The sequence below is a fragment of the Geotrypetes seraphini genome, chromosome 2, assembly GCF_902459505.1.
Source record: "Geotrypetes seraphini chromosome 2, aGeoSer1.1, whole genome shotgun sequence".
Lineage (NCBI taxonomy): Eukaryota > Metazoa > Chordata > Amphibia > Gymnophiona > Dermophiidae > Geotrypetes > Geotrypetes seraphini.
Window position 1 is genome coordinate 408,924,605 of NC_047085.1, and position 22,514 is coordinate 408,947,118.

At 42.7% G+C, this 22,514-nt stretch overlaps 1 protein-coding gene across 1 annotated transcript in view; it reads left to right on the top strand.

Annotated features, from left to right (window-relative positions):
• Positions 1-22,514, top strand: part of THSD7A (thrombospondin type 1 domain containing 7A) — a 763,222-nt gene that overhangs the window by 452,203 nt on the left and 288,505 nt on the right. The window contains exons 5-6 of the mRNA XM_033931006.1: positions 2,876-3,121; positions 21,533-21,714. Coding sequence (XP_033786897.1) covers positions 2,876-3,121; positions 21,533-21,714 — 428 coding nt within the window. The remainder of the gene's footprint in view (positions 1-2,875; positions 3,122-21,532; positions 21,715-22,514) is intronic.

Genomic DNA, 22,514 nt, shown 5'->3' on the forward strand with positions numbered 1-22,514 from the left:
AGGCAGATGACAAATGTCACCTCTGTAACAACCATACAAAAATAGACAAATATACCCCCTCCCTTTTTACTAAACCACGATAGCAGTTTTTAGTGCAGGGAGCTGCGCTGAATGCCCTGCGCTGCTCTCGACGCTCGAAGGCTCCCTGCGCTAAAAACCGCTATTGTGGTTTAGTAAAAGGGAGCCATAGTGCAAAATATAGACAGCAGATATAAATTGTCAAAACGGACACATTTTGATCACTAAATCGAAAATAAAATAATTTGTCCTACCTTTGTTATCTGGTGATATCATGAGTCTCTGGTTGCACTTTCTTCTTCTGACTGTGTATCCAATATTTCTTCCCTTCTTTCAGCCTCCTGTATGCTTCCTCTCCTCCAGACCTCATTCTCTCCCCCAACTTTTTCTTTCTTCTCCTTGCCCCCTACTTTTTTCTGTCTCCCTGCCTTTCTTTCTTTCTCTCTCTCTCCATGCCCCCTTTCTTTCTGTCTCCCTGTTCCCACTTTATTTCTGTTTCCCTTCTTTCTTTGTCTCCCTGCCCCCCCTTCTTTCTGTCTCCCTGCCCTCCCCCAAGCCACTAGGTTTGCCGCTGCTGCCATCAGGGAACAGGCCCCCAAGCCACCGCCACCCCAAGCTCTCCTTGCAGAAGCATCGCACTGACCAGCATTCCGCTCCCTGATGTCAATTCTGGCATCGGAGATGAAGTTCTGGGCCAGCCAGGCAGCGATTGGCTGGCCCAGAACTTCCTCTCCGACGTCAGAATTGACATCATGGAGTGGAATGCTGGTGGTCCAACACTTCTGCAGGGAGAGCTTGGGGCGGCGGTGGGGGACGTCGGGGAGAGGAAGGCTGATTGGCCCATAGATCAGGACGGCAACACGAGTCTATCACGGAGCCCGGGATGGGCTCCACGATTGACTCGCGTTGCCTTCCTGATCTACCGGTCGATTGCAATTGACATATTAGGCACCCCTGATCTAGACAGTGTTGTAAAACTTTCGGTTATACATGCAGTACGACTAACTCTAGAACGGCCCACGTTCTGCCCAAATCTCGCCCTTGCTACTCCTCCTGAAACACCCCTTTTAGCTCTGGGCATATTGCAGCACTGTGAAGGCCTAAGTTGTTTTTAGATATGTCTAAAACCAGGTTCGATTATCGGCACTTGGACAACTTGTTTCACTGATCGTCTAAGTGCTGATTTAGGCCGGTTTTTAGACATATTTCTGTTTCGATTATGAGCCCCCTAGTCTTCTAGTCTTGTAAAAATATCCTGTAATTTCTCACTGTCCCAATGCAATTTAATGCATTTAAATAGTTTTGTGTCATATGAAAATTTGATTGTCTCACTTGTTCTTATTTCCAGATCATTTATAAATGTGCTGAAAAGCATTGGTCCCAGAATAGATCCCTGGGGCACTTTACTATTCACCTTCCTCCACCGAGTATTGGCCATTTGACTCTACTATTTGTTTTCTTTTAACCAGCTCCCCATTCAGAACAGGGCACTGCCTCCTATCCTGTGGCTTTTTAATTTCCTTGGAAGTCTCTTAAGGGACTTTGTCAAAAGCTATCTGAAAATCTAAGGCCCCCTTTTATCAAGCTGCTTTAGCGTTACCCCTGGTCACTATGGTAAAAGTTCTGACTCTCATAGGAATTTTATGAGCATCAGAGATTTTACCGCAACAGCTGGAGATAAAAAAAATCCTAATGCAGTTTGATAAAAGGGTGCTTAAATAAACTACCTTAACTTGGTCTCCTTTATCTACATGTTTATTCACACCTTCAAAAAATGTAGCAGATCAGTTAGGCAAAACATCCCTTTATCTTTGTTATGGTGTTTTCTTGTGTGCTAAGTGGAAGTTAAGACTTAACGCCCTTTAGTAAAAGGGTCACTTAAAAACTAAAGTTAATATGTAAGTTATAGTTCAAATGTGTACAAATACTTATAGCATATACATCTTTAAGGGTTTGATGCTAGCATACAAGTCCTTGTACAACATGGCACCCGAGTACATCTCAGCTAAACTTCCCTCATACATCCTGAACAGGCTGCTCCACTCCCAAGAGGAAACACATCTGAAAATGCCCCCTGGTCGTGCCTTCCAACTCCAAAATGCCAGAAAATGATCCTACTCCCATTTCATAGCAAGCTACTGGAATCAACTGCCCCAAAAGATCAGATCCCTTGAAGGACTTCTGAACTTTAGGAAAACAATAAAAACTTACCTTCTTCACCCAATCCTGGACCTGTATGATTTCAAAAGAAATGTAAAGAAATGTCTACTCTGTAAGTTAACCTGTATATTAAATGAGATCCTATAAGTATGTCAAATTAGGATAAACACACTGTATTATAAGTTTGGCAAATTGCAAACCATTCTGTCTATATATTATATATGTTAACCTGCTCTGTATGCTAACCTGTAACCGTTTGTCTTTATTTTATGTATGTTAACCTGTAACCCCTTCTGAGCTCATTGGGGAGAATGGGATATAAAATGAATTGAATAAATAAATAAACCCTATTAATACCACTATAACAAATGTTCCATATATCATCTCACTTTTAATAAGGATTAAAGTACTTAGCTTTGACAACTTCTGGTATATTTAACTATCAGCATATTGTAAGGTTCTTTGGAAATTTTCCAAGTGAAGGGTTGGGCCTAACTTCCCTCTTCCTAACTGGGACCATACACCCGTTATCACAAAATATGACTATGTATATTAACTACTGCCTTTCAATTAACTATTGCTGGCAGACTCATCATATGAATACTATTTATTGCTTTTATAATGCTGCAGGTGCCATATTTATGCTAAATTATTGTTTGCATGAAAATCTTCTGACAGTCTTACTACTCTCTTCTAGCTTTTGCCAACAAGACAAGTTGCCAATCACTTTTCAGTCCTGTGTTGTTACTAAGGAGTGCCAAGTGTCAGAGTGGTCAGAATGGAGTCCCTGCTTAAGAATATGTCACACGCTATCATTTCATGGAAAGCGCACAAGGACAAGATTTATCACACAGTTTCCAGTTGGCAGTGACAGCGAATGCCCAGATCTAGAGGAAACAGAAGAGTGTGTCCCACACGGAGATGGCATTCTACCTTGTCCTACGTAAGTATAAACTGTACTACATTAAAAAGGAAAATGGCAGTAGATTAAACAGCTGGTTTAGTTATTTCTGCTATTGGTTAGGCTGGATGTGATGGAGAACACCAGAAGCAAGTTAAAATTGATCCGGTCAATATTCAGCCAGGGATATTCAGCATTTTTTAAAAAATGATGACTGTCGCTGGCTAAGTTACACCTGGATAGTCAATGCTGGGTCATGTCCAGGTTCCGGAATTAAATATCCAGGTCTGACCAGGACTGCTTCTGGCTGCTCAAACATATGTGGCTTTATGCCAATATTTAACCAAGACCCACATAAGATAGATATGTGCATCCCGGCTAAATAACGTCTGAGACCCACATAAGTGCATCTGTCATTCTCCCTATTCCTCTCCACACACACATCTCAATTACTATCCCCCTTCTTGACCTCTTCCTTTGAACAGACACCCCCCCCCCCGGCGAATCCCCTGAGATCACCCTCCCTCCCGATAGCCTAGCTTACATCTCTAGTGGTCTCACAGTACTACCGCTAGAGCTTGAAGCAGTATTTGATTTGCATTATAGACATATTTGAAGCTTCAAATTCAGTGTGAACACTGGCAGTGATTATCATCTGGGATTTCTTTGCCTATGAAGAAGTCTGTTATGTGAGGGCGAATCAAAAATTAAAGACAATTGTTAAATTACACGATAACTGGAATAGAGCTAGCAAAATGCAACATATGTACTCATACATTGCCTGTTGGATATTTATTTATTTCAGTTTTATATTCCGTCCTACCCAGGAGTTCGGAACAGTTTACAGTAGTACACTCACAGTGTTTGAGATGCAGGGGAAGAGGTACATTCTATATCATGGGTAGAAACAACACAATCGTAGCGTTTTAGAGGTACATGGTTAATCATGCATAGAAAATACTGCTTGGTAGGGAGAGAACAGAGGGCATTTACAGTATAGGATAAAAGCATTAGGTACATACATCAAATGGTGTGGGGGAGGGTGGAATAAGCACATACTTGTGGCGGGGGATATTAGGTTTGCAATAAGGATATTCGATCGGTAGCGGTGATAGCCATGGTTTTTAATCCTGATTGGGTTTACATCATGTCATGTAATCGGTGTACTACAGCATCGAGGCCAGATCTATGAGTTTAGGTCAATGGCTATAGAGGAAGAGGGAATGTCCGTAATTGGACTGTTGATATGAGGAGGATAGAAGGCATTTGTAGCGATCAGCATCTTGTTACTAGTTGTGTGCTGTCGGGTTAGAGTGTCGTTACGGTTTATTCACTAAGGCTTCAGTGCAGGAGTGCTATGGTTTGGGAACAAGATGCTTTTTACTGCTTTTCAGAAAGGTAGTAGGTCTTCTATAGTACACGTGTCTGGAGGGAGTTGGTTCCATAGTTTTGCCACGGTGTGGGAAAAGGAATGTTTCTGGGGGTTTCCATGTGGAGATGATGCACTGATGAAATGCACAGTCGCCGTTCGTGGTATAATCTGAGTGGTCTGGTCGGTTGGTAGATGGGGAGTTTTTTAGATATATACTGGGGGGTCTTGTTGCAGAAGTGATTGAAGGTGATAGTTAATTGTTTGAAGATGATCCATTTCGCTATGGGTAGTTAATGTGCTTCTGTTAGTGCTGGGGTAGTGGGATCGAAGGGATCAAGGTATTTTAATAGCCAAATTGTGGTATTCTGGACTCTTTGTAGTTGATGTTCTTTCATAGGGAGGTCTATGTACAGGCTGTTACAGTAGTCCAAGCGTGAAAGCACGAAGGCGTATAGCAATTGAGAAAAGTCTGCTTCTGGGAAGTATTGGTGGATATGCTTTAGTTGGCGTAGGTGGTAAAAGGATGAAATCTGTGATGAAAATGAGAGGCTGGCATCTCTCTTTATGGATTCACAGTAGTTTGGTCTTGGATGGGTTTATTTGGAGTGTGTTTGATGTCATCCATGACTTTATCTCATCTAGGCAGATTGTAAGTTTTCCAAGTTGGGTATCTCATGTTGGACCCAACAGGATGTAAAGCTGAATTTCATCAGCGAACGAATGTATGTGGATCCCATGTCTTGCAGTAATCTCAATCACTGGTTTAATGTAGATGTTGAAGAGCAATGGAGATAGAAGAACTCCTTGGGATACTCCATATTTTGGCGAAGTTGGTGTTGACAAGTGGGAGTTAGTGAGAAGGCATTGTTGTCTGCTTGTCAGGAAGGACTTGAACCAGGATAGTGCTGTGTTGTTTATTCCAATTTCAGTGAGTCTGGAGAGTAGGATGTTGTGGTCAAGTGTGTCGAAGACCGCACTCAGGTCTAATAGAACAAAGAGCACATCCGTGCCTTTGTCCAAGTAATTCCAACAGTCATCTAAGATGTCGAGTAGGACTATCTCTGTGCTGTGGTGTTTCCTGAAGCCTGATTGTTTCGTGGCCAGGATGTTTTGATTCTCTGTGAAGGAGGTTAGTTGGTTCAAGACTGTTTTTTCCAAGAATTTTGATACAAATGGAAGGTTAGACACTTGTCTATAGCTGCTACGGTTAGATGGGTCAAGATTTGTTTTTTTAGAAGGGGTTTGATTGTTGATGATTTCTGGATGGTTTGTACCTCTCCTGTGCATAGTGAGATGCTGATAAGGAGCAGGATGGATTTAATGAAGGGACCTTTAACTAATTTCAGCAGTGAGGGGGGGGGGGGGCAGGGGTCATGGATGGAGGTGATAAGGTGTAGTTTGTCAAGAATTGCTGGTAAGGTATCAGGCGATGCTTCTTCGAAGTGGTTGAGGATCTTGGTTGGTGGATGTGTACGGGGGATTGTGGTTGGTGTTTGAACCCTTATTGGGGATTGTGTATTGTCAAGGTTTTCTTTTTTGAAAATATTTTTATTGAAGGATCAATGCATACGAGAAGATACAAAGTGTGACCAAACGAGAAAAACATCAAGTACAAAATTCAAGGGTTCATGTAAAGAACAGACAAAATAAACAGATCCCCAACCTATCATCTTCCATGCAGATCCAATTTTTGAGTGAAACCCTCCCCCCAACCCCTCCCCCCCCCTGTGCACCCCTGATCTCTAACCAGCATTAAAAGGAACTCCAATAATCCAAATAGGTCCTAGATTTCCAGCTCGCAACCCCCCGGCGGTGCTGCCTCTCCCATCCAGCCATCAAAGACATATTGGCCCGCCACTGTTGGACTGTTGGCCGCATGGTGCCAATCCAGTAGCGAAGAATTAGCTTCTTTGTGATTCCTAAAGCCACCAAAAGAAAGCGCCTCCCAGGTTCGCCAACACCCGCCTCCACCAGGGAACTTGTGACACCCAACAGCAACGTCTTGTAAGACCATTCTATTTGCAGTCCTATAACTTTCTCCAACTCCCGAAGCACAAAAATCCACAAGGGCCCTACATATGAGCATTCCAGAAAGTGATGTACCAAGGTGTCCCGACGAGCTGGACAACGGGGACAGCAGTCATCAGGCCACAACCCCATCTTTCGACCCTTACATCTCGTTAAGTAAGATTGGTGTAGAATCTGCAGATGTACTTCCCGCAAACTCACATTAGGGGAGGCAGAGGCACATTCCTGAAAGCACAGAACTAATTCATCAGCAGTGACCTGCTCTCCCAAAGCTAAAGTCCAATCTGTTGCCATGTCATCAAGAAATCTACTAGACCTTCTTTCCTTCCCCACTTTATACCACTCCGAGAGCGTATTAAATTCAGATGGGGCGTTCAGAAACTTATGATCCAAGGAAGTGAAAGTGGGCAAGCTATTTTCCGGTGATCGGAGCTCCAAACAATAACTACGCAGCTGCAGGTATGCAAACATAGACCCTGCAGTCCAACCCCAGCGGTCTCGACATGCCAAAAAAGAGGGAACCGAACCCGACCCCGCCTCAACAACCTGTCCCACAAAACGGCACCCAGACTTCCGAGCTGAGGCAAAAAAAACATGTAGCGATCCAGCAGTAAACTTAGGGTTTCCCACCAGTTCCGTAAAAGGCGAGGGACCCACCGCGCCCCCCAATGAAGACCGCCACCAGCACCAGGCCATTCGCAAGGGTCGAAGCATAGAAGGGCAGGGTCCCGCCCCATGCCACAGGAGGTTAAAAACGGACACCGGAGCTGACAGAAGGTGCCAGAATCCAACCGGGGCAAACCTGTCAATTCCCATATATAATTCATGCACCCATCTCAACAAAGCAGCGGCATTATAAAGACGCAAATCGGGCAAGTTCACCCCTCCGTGTTCGCGCCCCCTAATCAGTTTGTTGTAGCCAATTTTCACCTGGCGAGAGCGCCATATAAAGGACGAAATGAGCCCCCTATAGGCCTGCACATCTTTCTGTTTGGTCCACTCAGACCAGGCAGGTTTTGTGCCGGGCCGGTATCCCTCTGCCAACGTGCTGAGGGCGCTTTCGGTGCTTCAGAATCCTGGACTAGTTGGGCAACACCCAGGACAGAAGAACGCTCTTATAGTTAGCCTAGACGCGGAAAAAGCGTTCGATAAAGTGTTATGGGACTATCTTTTTTGGATTCTTCCTCAGTTCGGCATTATGGGAAGCTTTTTGAATGGGATTCGATCATTATACGCTCATCCTACGGCCCAGATCCTGATTAATGGGGAGCTTACTTCTTCTTTTGAACTCGAGAGGGGGACGCGCCAGGGCTGTCCCCTTTCCCCGATGCTCTTTGTCTTGGCTCTGGAGCCTCTTGCGGCTAAGCTTCGACAGAACCCTGATATGCAGGGTATTCATTTGGGTTCCCAGGAATTTAAAATTAATTTGTTTGCGGATGATATGCTCATCTTTCTGGGGGACGCTGCAGATGGGGTTCCTCGATTAATAGACCTTATACAGAGATTTGGTGCCTTTTCTGGGTTGCGAATTAACTTTGATAAGTCGGAAGCCTTGGCGGTACGCCCTCCGTGCGCTCTGTGTCATGATCCTTCCTTTCCGCTGCAGTGGTCTAAGGGTACGCTCAAATATCTGGGAATATATCTGCATGCAGATCCGGGGGTGGTTTATCGGAAGAACGTACTTGATAAATTGGAGGCAGTTCGAGCTTTGTGTAAGAGGTGGATGGAATTTCCTCTCTCGCTCTTGGGGCGCGTTGCCCTTATTAAAATGGTCCTCTTGCCGAAGCTCCTGTATCCATTACAAATGGTGCCCCTTTGGGTCAAGGTTTTCATAGATGTTGATGATCTTCTCATGGAAGAAGGTGGAGAGGGTCTCTGATAGCTCATTAATGTGCAGTGCAGTGCTCGAGTGCACTGCTCGACCTTTAGTTGAGTGGCAGCTGCGAGGTCAGAAACATGGATGCACCTTTGCAAGATTGCAGCATCGAAGAACAATGTGCAGTAGTGTGCTTTCTTTGGGCAGAGGGAGTGAAACCTGTGGTAATTCACTATCGGATATTGACTCAGTATGGACATAGCATCATGAATAAATGAAAGATTTATGAGTGAATGAAAAAGGTTTAAAGTGGGAAGAGCAGGTGTAACCGACGAAGGTCCAATACAAAGAAAACTGGAGTCCGATGTTACTGATGCAGGCTTTATTAAAACAAAAGGGTAATCCACAATCATAAAGGAATAAAGTTCATCCACAACTTTAGTGAATTGACTAACAAAGGTCATTCTGGTTGCCCATCAACATCATGCACACAAGAACCCATTGGCAGGGCAGATGCCTTGATTAGAGAAGACCAACAGATAACGGTGTCTCAATTGGCTGCTAATTTGGATATCAGCTGTGGATCTGCATTGCCATAATGAATGATGACTTGGGATACAAGAAAGTCTGCACAGCTTACTGATCTGCACAAGCAACAGTGTGTGGATGTTGCGACCCAGTTCCTGAGATGGTATGAAGAAAATACCAGTATGCTGAAGAGAATTGTCACCAGTGATGAGACTTGGGTGCATCACTCTGACCCAGAGAGCAAAAGATAAAGAATGATGAAGTAAAGGAAGCAGTGTTCACATGGCTTTGGGAGTAGCTGAAAAACTTCTTCTCTCCAGGAATGCAGAAGCTGGTTGAATGATACAATAATCGCTCACAGTTACTTCTATTAAAGCCATTAAATGTGCGTATTTTGCCTTTACTTTTTGATTTACCCATGTATCATATTATCAAACATAGTTGGATAATTTGACGTTGCTGAACAAAGCTTGGCATGTCTTTTATTATTTGTGTTGTTGTTGTTTTTTTAGAGACAAATCATTAATTTGTAGAACAATGTTTTGATCAGTTGTGGCATTTTGGGCAAGGTTTAAAGTACTGGTGGGCGATGATGACTTTTTTGAGATATGGACATTGGTGGCTCTGTGTGAGTCTAGATCTATTCAATCCTCACACTTTGGGCCCCTTTTACAAAGCTGTGGTATTGGTTCTCCCGTGGCAAATGCACTAAAGCCCATAGGAATTGAATGTGCTTTGGTGCATTTGCGATGGGAAAATCACTACTGCAGCTTTTTAAAAGGAGCCCTTTATTTAATATAAGATTTCTTAGATAGGCATTTCTGATTACATAATGTATTGCAATTGAAAAAACACTATAGGGAAAATTATACAAAGTAGAAATATAAAATTCTGGGTTCTATACTAGGAATTTCCAACCAGGAATGTGGTCTTGGAGTCATTGTGGGCAACACTTTTGAAATTCCCTATTCAATGTATAGCAGCAGTCAAAAAGCAAATAGAATGTTAAGAATAATTCACAAAGGAATAGAAGATAAAATAGAGGATATTTATAATACCTATCTATGGTGAATAAAGCTGAGGATAATGTATTATAATGACATAATAGCAATCCATGGTACAACTGTAAGTTCTGCAGTTCTGGTTCCCTCCTCACCGCGCTCTTATACACACACAAAGGCATAACTAGGTGGGGTGCAAGGGGAGCAGCCACTCCTCCAAGTGGATTATGAATAAAATAGTCTCTCTGCAGATCAGCCCTTCAGCTTCTCACTGCAACCCTATAGAAGGTCTGCTCCCCCTAACATCAGAACCTGGCTATACTGCTGCTACCCTCCTTTACCACCACACATACACATCTCAAAAAGGAGATAGTGATGCTAGAAATGTTGAGAGAAAGGCAACTAAAATAATAGAAGGTACGATGGATACTTTATGAAGAAAGGCTAAACAGATCAAGGCTGGGGAAAGTTGGCCTGCGAGGGAATATAATGTTATGTTATGTTGCTATGTGCAATCTTATATCCCACCAAATCCTCATAGTTTGGGGTTCTAGACGGGGTTACAAGCAGTATATTACTACACATAATTATGCATACAGTGTAAGATAAGATGTCTAAAACGTTCAATAGAGTAAACAATTGCTACAGTAATAGGGGGGTCTTTAAAATCACGAGTTATTTTAAATAGGTGAGCACTTGTATACCCTTATAAATAACAGGTGAATTTGAAAAAGGGTTTAGACAACGCCGTGAAGAAAAAATCTATAAATTGCTGTGAGCCTTGTAGACATGGGAAAGCTATTATTTATATCTCGATGTGAACATCAAGGAATAAATGTATTCTTGGCATATTTGGAGACAGGATATTAGGATAGATGGGCCTTTCATTTGACCTGAGATGACACACATTATCTTCCTATATAATCAATTCTATTGAGTCACTATTGATCACCAAAGGCTCTGCCTTTCCCAGTACATCCCAGCTTTATTGAATCTTGAATATATTAAAATGCAAAATACATTCCACACCAGACCATGATGCATATTTTGACAAATCTTGCCTCTCTCTCAAGAGGATAAAACATCTTTAAAAATAGGTTAAACATAAAAACATTCCCTTAATCTGCTATAGTAGGCCCATGATTACTCATACTTCAATAACCAGAATTCCCAGGCATACTCAGTCTACAGTAGATATGTTTTAAGCTTCCAAGGTTTCTCTCTTTCCATTTTGTGCTAGCAGAATATCAACTGATAACACTTGAAAGAAGAAACAGCTAGGAATAGCACCCACATTGATGGAGTATGCCTATGAATGTTGAACATTAAAGTGTAAAAATAAGTTTGTTTCTTCCCTATAGTAGGAATATTGATTAGAAAAAACAAATAAATATTCTTAATGCAGATAATGAGTAGTGCTGAAATGTACACTTGGAGATTTAGGCCCTGATTCTAGTAACAGCACTCTAACCCTACCTTTTACTAAGCCAAGGCAGAGGTTTCTACCATGGCCCGGAATGCTAAATGCTCCAATGCTGCTCCGACACTCATAGGAAGTCTATGAGTGTCGGAGTAATTAGTGCTCCGTGCCATGGTAGAAACCACTACTGCATCTTAGTAAAAGGTGGGAGGGGGTAAGTTAGGTGGCAGTAGGCATCCTACCGCCACCTAATTTAATTGTTTAAAACTAATTAAAAACCAATTTTAAAAATGGAAACAGCCACTGTTCTCCCATCTACAGAGGTGTTTTACAATGCCTAACACCACTGTAGGTGTGGTTAATGTTGAAAGTTGTGTTAGGTATCATAAAGCGCCTCCGTAGCTGTGATTCTAGTAAAAGATAGGTGCTGGAAAAGTGGATCTTGAAAACTCTGGCCTATATTTCCAGTGCCAACCTTTCAGAAAGCCATGGTTCTAGAAATGGCACTACTGCGTGATTGACAAGCGATCAGCAGCCTCCAACGGCGTAGTTTATAGAATCCAGCCGTTAGGGATTTGGTATGGTGAGGGTTTCCAAATATTTACTTCCTTTTTTTTCTCTTTAAAGTCACCAATATTAAATAATTATCCCAGGACAAGCAGGCAACCTATTCTCACATGTGGGTGACGTCATCCACGGTGCCCGGAAGCGGACAGCCTCGCAAGCAGACTTGCTTGGAGAAACGTAGAAGTTTAGAGTCTACCGCACCGCGCATGCGCGAGAGCATTCCTGCCCAGCACAGGGCGAGTCTCCTCAGTTCCCCGCGGAGCTGAGAAGTTTGTCTTCGTTGCTTCGTGCCTTCTCTTCACCGCGGTTTGTGTTAGTTCTTTCGCAAATCGCTGTGTTCATTTCTTTATTTTCTGCTTAAAAAAAAGACATTTTTTTTATCGACTGACTGACGGGCAGGCCGCTCGCCCGCAGCCTGCGGGCTTCTACTTCACAGCGGCTATCTTCCCTTCTATGTCCCAGCCAGTAACGGGCTTCAAGAAGTGTAGCCAGTGCCAGTGTGTAATTTCCCTCACGGACCCACCCCACTGGTGTCTTAAGTGTCTCGGACCTGACCATAGTCTGAAGTCGTGCCCGCTCTGTGCTACTCTTCAACCTCGAGCCCTTAAACATTGTCTAGTTCAAGTGGAAAAGCTGTTCAGGATGGACTCTTTGGCTACACTTTTGACCTCGGGCCCTGACTCGGTCCAGACTTCAGCCGGGGGTCCTCCTGCTTCCACGACTCTGACCTCAAGTCTCATCAGACCTTCCTCGTTTGGATCGTCTTTGGCCTCGAGTACACCTGCTTTATCTTCCCCTGAGCTTTCCTCAGGTCAGATACCTAAGCAGAAGATTCCTGCGGTGGTCCTCAAGTTATCCAAGCATCAGTCCAAGCCAGAGCATGCTTCTACTGCCACCTCGGAGCTTATAGCCTCAGCAATTGGTCCAGTTTCAGACTCGGATCCACAATTGCAGGCTTCTCTCCAGACCATGTTAGAGCAGAAATTTGTTCAGTTACTGATCAAATACATTCCTGCCTCAACTCTGTTTCCTGCAGTCCAACCTGGGCAATCAGCAGTCTCCCGCGAGGTCGATTCCCTGCCTGTGCCTCAAGCTGAGTCTACACACTCTATGCAAGGAGTTAAGTCTTTGTGAGTGTCTCGACAGGAATCCTCACACTCCATACAAGGAGCTGAGTCTTTGGGAGTGCTTCGAGATTCCTCGATCCTTTGATCTACAGCTTCTAGCCCTATTCATTCACCAGCGGCACTGCCCATCTCCAGGCTTAGGGCGACCTCTCCTCGATTTCTACCGAGACCTACTTCCAGGCAGCACTCTCATCATAGATCGAGGCATCCATCGAGGCGCAGGTCTTCTTCCGCAGAAAAGCCTTCCTCATCCAGGCCTCAATCCAGACCTTCAAGCTCTTCAAGCTGTTTTCTCCAGACGGGATGGCCATTTTGGCCAGAGAGTATTACAAAATTTATTCTCCTAAGTTGCCAACACTCCCACCATCCCATTCTGGTTAGCTTGGTGGTCACCCACATGTGAGAATAGGCTGCCTGCTTGTCCTGGGATAAAGCACAGTTACTTATCGTAACAGTTGTTATCCAGGGACAACAGACAGTTATTCTCACAACCCACCCACCTCCCCTGGTTGGCTTCTCTGCTAACTATCTGAACTGAAGAGACTCGCCCTGTGCTGGACGGGAAGCCTCTTGCGCATGTGCAGTGCGGCAGACTCGAAACTTCTACGTTTCTCCAAGCAAGTCTTCTTGCAAGGCTGTCCGCATCCGGGCTCCGGTAAGTAACTGTGCTATTTGATCTTCTTGAAAAGTCTATTAGCTCTCACAAACAATTTCATCTGATTAATTCCTATAAGCTTTGAGAGGACATGGATTTTCAGTTAAATCCAAGTAATTTAAGTTTTGTCCTGGTTCCCTGAGATAGGAAGAGTTCAAGCTGCATTAAACACAAGTTATTTGCTCCTTAACGTGACTTAAAGGGCACTAAAGCAGGTTGTCTTACCTAATGTAGCAATATTTATTCACATTGGCGAATGTGACCCAGACTCGGACCAGAGGTCATGGCCTGAAGCTGAGAGGGGACACGGCCAGGAAAAATGTCAGAAAGTTCTGCTTCACACAGCGAGTGGTGAATGCCTGGAACTCTCTCCCGAAAGAGATGGTGGAAGAAACTACCATTCTAGGATTTAAGGGAAAATTGGACGCACATCTTCTTGCAGGACACATTGAGGGATACGAGTGACTAATGTATGCGTCAGGGTACGCCTGGCTGAGCCTCTGCGTGTGCGGATCACCAGACTGGATGGACCTCAGGTCTGATCCGGTGCAGGCATTTCTTATGTTCTTATTTAAGTCACAGTGGACTACATAGTGATGAGATACAAAACAAGCAAATGCATACATAGCATCTCATTACTATGTAAATACTGTAATACATGTTGTACTGCATACTGGGTGTATACCGCGAGTCATGTTATAGCCCTAAAATGATGATAAAATAAACTGAGCCCAAAGCTGGCGTTATTTTATTGTCCCAGAACATCAGGCAACCAAAAGCAGTCTGATGCTTCTAACTGTGACCTCCAGGACTTCCTCTGAAGTAGTCCCCCACCCCTAAACAAGATGCCCCTCCGCACAAGGCTCCTCCCCTTAAAAGATCCCCCATCCTCAGCCTAAGGAAATTCCTGGGCAGGAGTAATCCCCAATTGCTCCTGCCCTTCCAGTGTTGTCCCTCAAAATGATGCCTCTAGCAGCAGTCTCACCTTACTATCACTAGGGGACATGTTTCTATATTAGGGATAGTTACCTCTTGATGTAGGCTTCAGGGAGCTATGGTATTTTTCAGGGGGATGCGGGCTATGGCCCTTGTTAGGGTTAAGGAGGGTATGCCTTTTGTCAGAAGGAGGGATTCTTTTAACCTTTTCTGTCCCTTTTATTTAGATCCCAGGTTTAAATGGGAAGCTGGCATTTGTATGTCATAAGGGGCAAAAGCAGACATAGGATTTATTTTTAATTTATATATGGCTTCTCCTTATAAAATGGGAAATATTTGTCTATCAAACCATGCTCAAACCATTCAACCCCACCATGCACCTTTTAAATACCTACCTGCAGGGTATTCTATATGGGAGCATAATGGCTTTTTAGATGAGCAAATAATAACTTCTGAGATATGCAAACAATGGCAATATAGATTTATTACATAGTAACATAGTAGATGACGGCAGATAAAGACCCGAATGGTCCATCCAGTCTGCCCAACCTGATTCAATTTAAATTTTTATTTTTATTTTTTTCTTCTTAGCTATTTCTGGGCAAAAATCCAAAGCTTTACCCGGTACTATGCTGGGGATTCAACTGCTGAAATCACTGTTAAGACTTACTCCAGCCCATCTACACCCTCCCAGTCATTTAAGCCCTCCCCTGCCCATCCTCCACCAAACGGCCATACACAGACACAGACCGTGCAAGTATGCCCAGTAACTGGCCTAGTTCAATATTTAATATTATTTTCCGATTCTAAATCTTCTGTGTTCATCCCACGCTTCTTTGAACTCAGTCACAGTTTTACTCTCCACCACCTCTCTCGGGAGCGCATTCCAGGCATCCACCACCCTCTCCGTAAAGTAGAATTTCCTAACATTGCCCCTGAATCTACCACCCCTCAACCTCAAATTATGTCCTCTGGTTTTACCATTTTCCTTTCTCTGGAAAAGATTTTGTTCTACGTTAATACCCTTTAAGTATTTGAACGTCTGAATCATATCTCCCCTGTCTCTCCTTTCCTCTAGGGTATACATATTCAGGGCTTCCAGTCTCTCCTCATACGTCTTCTGGCGCAAGCCTCCTATCATTTTCGTCGCCCTCCTCTGGACCACCTCAAGTCTTCTTACGTCTTTCGCCAGATACGGTCTCCAAAACTGAACACAATACTCCAAGTGGGGCCTCACCAATGACCTGTACAGGGGCATCAACACCTTCTTCCTTCTACTGACTACGCCTCTCTTTATACAGCCCAGAATCCTTCTGGCAGCAGCCACTGCCTTGTCACACTGTTTTTTCGCCTTTAGATCTTCGGACACTATCACCCCAAGGTCCCTCTCCCCGTCCGTGCATATCAGCTTCTCTGCTCCCAGCATATACGGTTCCTTCCTATTATTAATCCCTAAATGCATTACTCTGCATTTCTTTGCATTGAATTTTAGTTGCCAGGCATTAGACCATTCCTCTAACTTTTGCAGATCCTTTTTCATATTCTCCACTCCCTCTTCGGTGTCTACTCTGTTACAAATCTTGGTATCATCTGCAAAAAGGCACACTTTTCCTTCTAACCCTTCAGCAATGTCACTTACATACATATTGAACAGGATTGGCCCCAGCACCGAACCCTGAGGGACTCCACTAGTCACCTTTCCTTCCTTCGAGCGACTTCCATTAACCACCACCCTCTGGTGTCTGTCCGACAGCCAGTTTCTGACCCAGTTCACCACTTTGGGTCCTAACTTCAGCCCTTCAAGTTTGTTCAACAGCCTCCTATGAGGAACTGTATCAAAGGCTTTGCTGAAATCCAAGTAAATTACATCTAGCATATGTCCTCGATCCAGCTCTCTGGTCACCCAATCAAAAAATTCAATCAGGTTCGTTTGGCACGATTTACCTTTTGTAAAGCCATGTTGCCTCGGATCCTGTAACCCATTAGATTCAAGGAAATACACTATCCTTTCTTTCAGCAACACTTCCATTATTTTTCCAACAACTGAAGTGAGGCTCACCGGCCTGTAGTTTCCTGCTTCATCCCTGTGACCACTTTTATGAATAGGGACCACATCCGCTCTCCTCCAATCCCCAGGAATCACTCCCGTCTCCAGAGATTTGTTGAACAAGTCTTTAATAGGACTCGCCAGAACCTCTCTGAGCTCCCTTAGTATCCTGGGATGGATCCCGTCTGGTCCCATCGCTTTGTCCACCTTCAGTTTTTCAAGTTGCTCATAAACACCCTCCTCCGTGAATGGCGCAGAATCTACTCCATTTTCTCGTGTAACTTTGCCAGACAATCTCGGTCCTTCTCCAGGATTTTCTTCTGTGAACACATAACAGAAGTATTTGTTTAGCACATTTGCTTTCTCGTCATCACTCTCCACATATTTGTTCCCAGCATCTCTTAGCTTAGCAATTCCAGTTTTTATCTTCCTCCTTTCACTAATATATCTGAAAAAATTTTTATCTCCCTTTTTTACATTTTTAGCCATTTGTTCTTCCGCCTGTGCCTTCGCCAAACGTATCTCTCTCTTGGCTTCTTTCAGTTTCACCCTGTAGTCCTTTCTGCTCTCCTCTTCTTGGGTTTTTTTATATTTCATGAACGCCAACTCTTTCGCCTTTATTTTCTCAGCCACTAGGTTGGAGAACCATATCGGCTTCCTTTTTCTCTTGTTTTTATTGATTTTCTTCACATAAAGGTCCGTAGCCATTTTTATCGCTCCTTTCAGCTTAGACCACTGTCTTTCCACTTCTCTTATGTCCTCCCATCCTAACAGCTCTTTCTTCAGGTACTTTCCCATTGCATTAAAGTCCGTACGTTTGAAATCTAGGACTTTAAGTATCGTGCAGCCGCTCTCCACTTTAGCCGTTATATCAAACCAAACCGTTTAATGATCGCTACTACCCAGGTGAGCACCCACTCGAACATTAGAGATACTCTCTCCATTTGTGAGGACCAGATCCAATATCGCTTTTTCCCTTGTGGGTTCCGTCACCATTTGTCTGAGCAGAGCCTCTTGAAAGGCATCCACAATCTCCCTACTTCTTTCCGATTCCGCAGACAGAACATTCCAGTCCTCATCCGGCAGGTTGAAATCTCCCAACAGCAGAACCTCCTCTTTCCTTCCAAACTTTTGGATATCCAAAATCAGATCCTTATCAATTTGCTGCGATTGAGTCGGAGGTCTGTAGACTACACCCTCGTAGATAGAAGTTCCATCTTCTCTTTTCAGAGCAATCCATATTGCTTCTTCCTCTCCCCAGGTCCCTTGCATTTCGGTCGCTTGAATATTGATCTTTACATAGAGAGCTACTCCTCCACCTTTATGACCATTTCTGTCCTTCCTAAAAAGATTATATCCCGGTATGTTTGCATCCCATCCATGTGATTCACTGAACCATGTCTCTGTGATAGCAACAATATCTAGATCTGCCTCTAATATCAGGGCTTGCAGATCATGAACTTTGTTGCTTAGACTGCGAGCATTTGTGGTCATCGCTTTCCAGCTATTTTTCAGCGATAATCTCCTTTTTCGTATGGATTTTTGTGTCGTTTCACTTTCCGTTGCAATACTAAGAAATGAGTTGCTGATATTGCTTATGTTGCAGCCTTTACTACTATCACATCTTTTCTTTTGCCGGGGGTGGTCTCTATAATTGTCCTTCGTACATACACCACCCCCACCTTCTAGTTTAAATGCCTAGAAAAATATTGTCTAAATTTCTCTGCAAGGTTTCTTTTTCCTGCTGTAGTAATATGTAGCCAATCAGTGCAATATAGCTTCTTGTCCTTCCATGTATTTCCCCATCCTTCTATGTACCTGAAACCTTCTTGATGACACCAGGCTCTGAGCCATCTATTAAAGTCCTCTGTGTTTTTCACTCTTTGCTCTCATTTTCCATATGCAGGCAGTATTTCAGAAAAAGCTAAAGTCTTTACAAAAGGTTTCACACCCTCACCAATCTCCCGAAAAGCTTTCTGTGCTGCAAGTGTGGAGTTGTTGGCCAGGTCATTTGTTTTTGTCACCTATATTTCTAGATACTTCTAAAATAACCTCCATAATGTATGAGCAACTGATGGAACATTCCTGAAAATATTCTCACCCTTACTGAGTGAAGCTATATTAGCATTTCAAAATGTAATTTCAATCTTCAAAGAAATGAAGGATGTTAAGAAGATATATGATATCATGGCAGACTGCTTGATGTCATTATATAGTCAGGTACTATTCAGTAACTGCCAGGTCTCATTTGCCTGAATGAGATCATATTCTAGCAGCTCTTTCAATTTCTCTGCTAGCATTATGCAACAGTTGCCTTGATATGTGCTTGGAAAAAAGGCTTGCTAGAGACTCCTATGACATTTCTGTCACGTTGTAAACTTGATGGGGATTTTACATGGAGTCAGAAATCTTTCAGGTCTTAGCATTCACTGATTAGAAGCCTCAAGCTTCTCATTAATCATCAGGGCTCAGTGGGGGGACTTGTGCACTGCCAAGAAATAAACCCAACTGTACAAAAAAAAATACTCTCAATTTTTTGAAATGGAAAACAGACATAAATTTAGCTTGCTTTAGGTGGAAAAATACTTTCATGCTTTTCATCAAAGGAACCTTGGAAATATCCCCCACCCCCCTCTTTATTTCAGGGCTCATGATACTATTTCACAGCACATATATTTTAATATATTTCTCTTTTCAGTTATTCCCTGTAATCCTAAATCAATGTCAAGGACAATAAGCTTAGGCTTAACTTAATTGAACAGAGCACTTCAGCGCTTCCCAGGCAACAATATAATTCTTGCCTTGAAATAAAATATTTACACATAAGTCTGTCTGATAGAAATTCTGAATATTTAAATATTCTGTATTCATAATCAAGCAGTTTCTGGAGTGGGGTGAAAGTAAGAAAGTGCAGAATAAAGACTCTGGGATGCTTTTACTAAGCTGCGATAGCATTTTTAGCGCACGCAGGATTTTACCGCGCGCTATGCAGCTAGAACTAACACCAGCTCAATGCTGGCGTTAAGGTCCAACGCGCGCTAAAATCGCTATTGAAGCTTAGTAAAAGGAGCCCTATGTATTAACTTACTCATCTCTGAAAGAAAATGTATATCTAAAAGAATATTTGGAGAATATTTGGACATTAATCCCTGGTGAGTAGGAATGCCTTATATTAGTAAGAAAAAAATTGCAGCTTGAATTAAAAACATGGGCTGGCAGCTAGGAAAGAAAAGGTAAAAATGAATTTAGTTTAGGATGTGATTAGAAGCAACCAAACACTATAGCACGTCTCATAGACATTTATGGGTTTTATTTAGTTTTCACCAAGTAGGGAGTGTATTTAGAAATTCATTGAAAAGACTTTAATCATGTGTTCTATAGGTAAATATAGTTAATCCACATGAATCATGCCTACAGGTTGGCGGTTTTTCAGGCATCTTAATATGACCCCCTTTAAGCTAATGAATAAGTAGGCTAGGGGCAAATAATATAGCTGATCCCAAGCCTACTCATTTAAGGGGAGGGAGGGGTTGGCAGATAGCAGATGACATAAGATGAGTTAGGGTGGGGAAAAAGTAGGAGTAGGCATGGTAAAGACTTGTCAGGTACTGGAGGGTAGTAGAAGGGTCAGGTGATTGTCTGCATATGCAGCAAAGGTCTTCCTTTAGAATGTCAAGGCTTTGGGCCACCAGTGTCAGCTTTTGGTGGCGAACAGAGTGCTTAGCGTGGTTGTCAGTGGGGAGGTTAGTAGCAGCAGTGCCACTTGACGAAAAGGAGTAAGTTGTTTTCACGGGTACTACTTCAGGCAGTTTTGGGTGCTGGGTTGATCAGCAGTAGAGAATTGAACCCATCTATACTATTGCTGTATTTTATTTTTTTCCTTCATTAAAGAATATCCATTTGATTCATTCAGCTAAAGGGGATAGCGTTTGCTGTGTGAGTAGTAGGGAATAGTAGTTTGCTATGTGAGTAGTGAGCATTTGCTGTGTGAGTAGTGCATGAGTAGTACTGTGCTTGGGTTTCAACTGCCGAAGTCTCCGTCAAATCACACTCCAGCCCATCTATACGCTTCCAGACATTGAAGCCCTCCCCAGCCCATCCTCAACCAAAAGACCATATACAGACACATATTGTGCAAGTCTGCCCAGTACTGGCCTTAGTTCAATATTTACTATTGTTTTCGGATTCTTAATCCTCTGCGTTCATCCCACACTTCTTTGAACTCCGTCACCGTTTTCCTCCCCATCACATCTCTCGGGAGCACATTCCAGGCATCCATCACCCTCTGTAAAGTAGAATTTCCTAATATTGCTCCTGGATCTACCACTCCTCAACCTCAAATTATGTCCTTTGGTTTTACCATTTTCCTTTCTCTGGAAAAGATTTAATCGCTTTTGATAGGTGGTTAGAGATCCATGACCCTTATTGTCTGGGGGCCCAGACCACTGTCGGTCTGCTCCTGACCAACACTTCAGCACATTGCTGACCTAATGAGCATTCTAATGGCCTCGTGAGCATTCTATGGCTGCACAATCCCATTTAGAGGCAAAGCACAAAGAGCTACTTACTTTCTCTGTCTCCATCTGATAGTCGACAGGCACAACTTTCCCTTCTCTTTATTGGCCTGGTAGGACTAATGAAAAGAAAATTATCAGGGAAGACAATATTTCCTTTTCCCTTAGTGTATGTGGCTACCTTGTGTTTGAAAATCACCTTATTTCACATTTTGCTTTATTTATTATACCATAGTTAAAAAAACATGTAAGTGGTTTATAGTCTATTTTAGATTTATCTGTATTCAGATATGCTGAAAAGGGGAAGGAAATTACTTTAGATAGAATAATATCTACCATACATTGTAGTTGTGACTACTTCAGCATTTTATAAGACTGGTATGACATCATGATAGCTGAAGCACATGCATGCTTATTCTTCTTAATAACCTTCTTGCTACAGGTATATCTGGAGAACCACAGAATGGACTGAATGTCGTGTAGATCCTCTACTCAGTCAACAAGACAAAAGAAGAGGAAACCAAACAGCTCTGTGTGGAGGAGGAATTCAGACTCGTGATGTGTATTGTGTAGAAGCCAATGAGAACCTCCTCTCCTATGTGAACAGCGTAAAAGAAAAAGAAGGTAAATCTAAACTGTTTACTGTATCACTGAACATTAGTTCAGAAAAAATCTATTCAACACACGGAAGCTCTGAGTATCCTTTTCTCATCCATGTGACAATACATAGCTCTGCTGTTTCACATGTCTTTGAAATGAAAATGCAGAACTTCTCTGCATCAGCGCAGGAACAAATATAAATATTTGTGCATAAAGTACATGTGTATATATGGGCCTGCTATTCAAAGGATTTACTCTCCTAACTTTGAGAATTATGGGCTCCTTTATGAGCGTCGGAGCATTTACCTTGCAGGCCCATGGTAAAAAGCTCTACCGTGGTTTGATGAAAGGAGCCCTGTGCTCCTAAATTTACCATTTTGAAAATTTACTAGCAATGAGGGCCTAATTTGTACTCAAAATACAAATAGACACCTAACTTTAGAAAAATACAAAGCAGGAAACATAGAGGTGTGGAAAGTTAGGAGCTTAGCACTAATTTCAGCATGAAGCTCAAAAATTAGACTCAAAAAATTTAAACGAATGATAGGTCTAAATTTACAAACACAACTTTTAAGCTCCTAAATTAAGATGAATTTTCAGCTGAAAATTTAGGGTCCTAATTTAGGAGCCTATATTTAAGAGGTCAACATTTTGGTCCTGATTCTATATGGTCCATCTAAAGTTAGGCACCTATATCTGCATGCCTAGCCTATGTAGGTGCCTAACTTAATTGCTTAATAGACTTAATTGGTGCCAATAATTGACAATTACTATCTTGTAATTGATGTAAATTGCTCTTATTGGATGATAGGCAACTGAAGGGA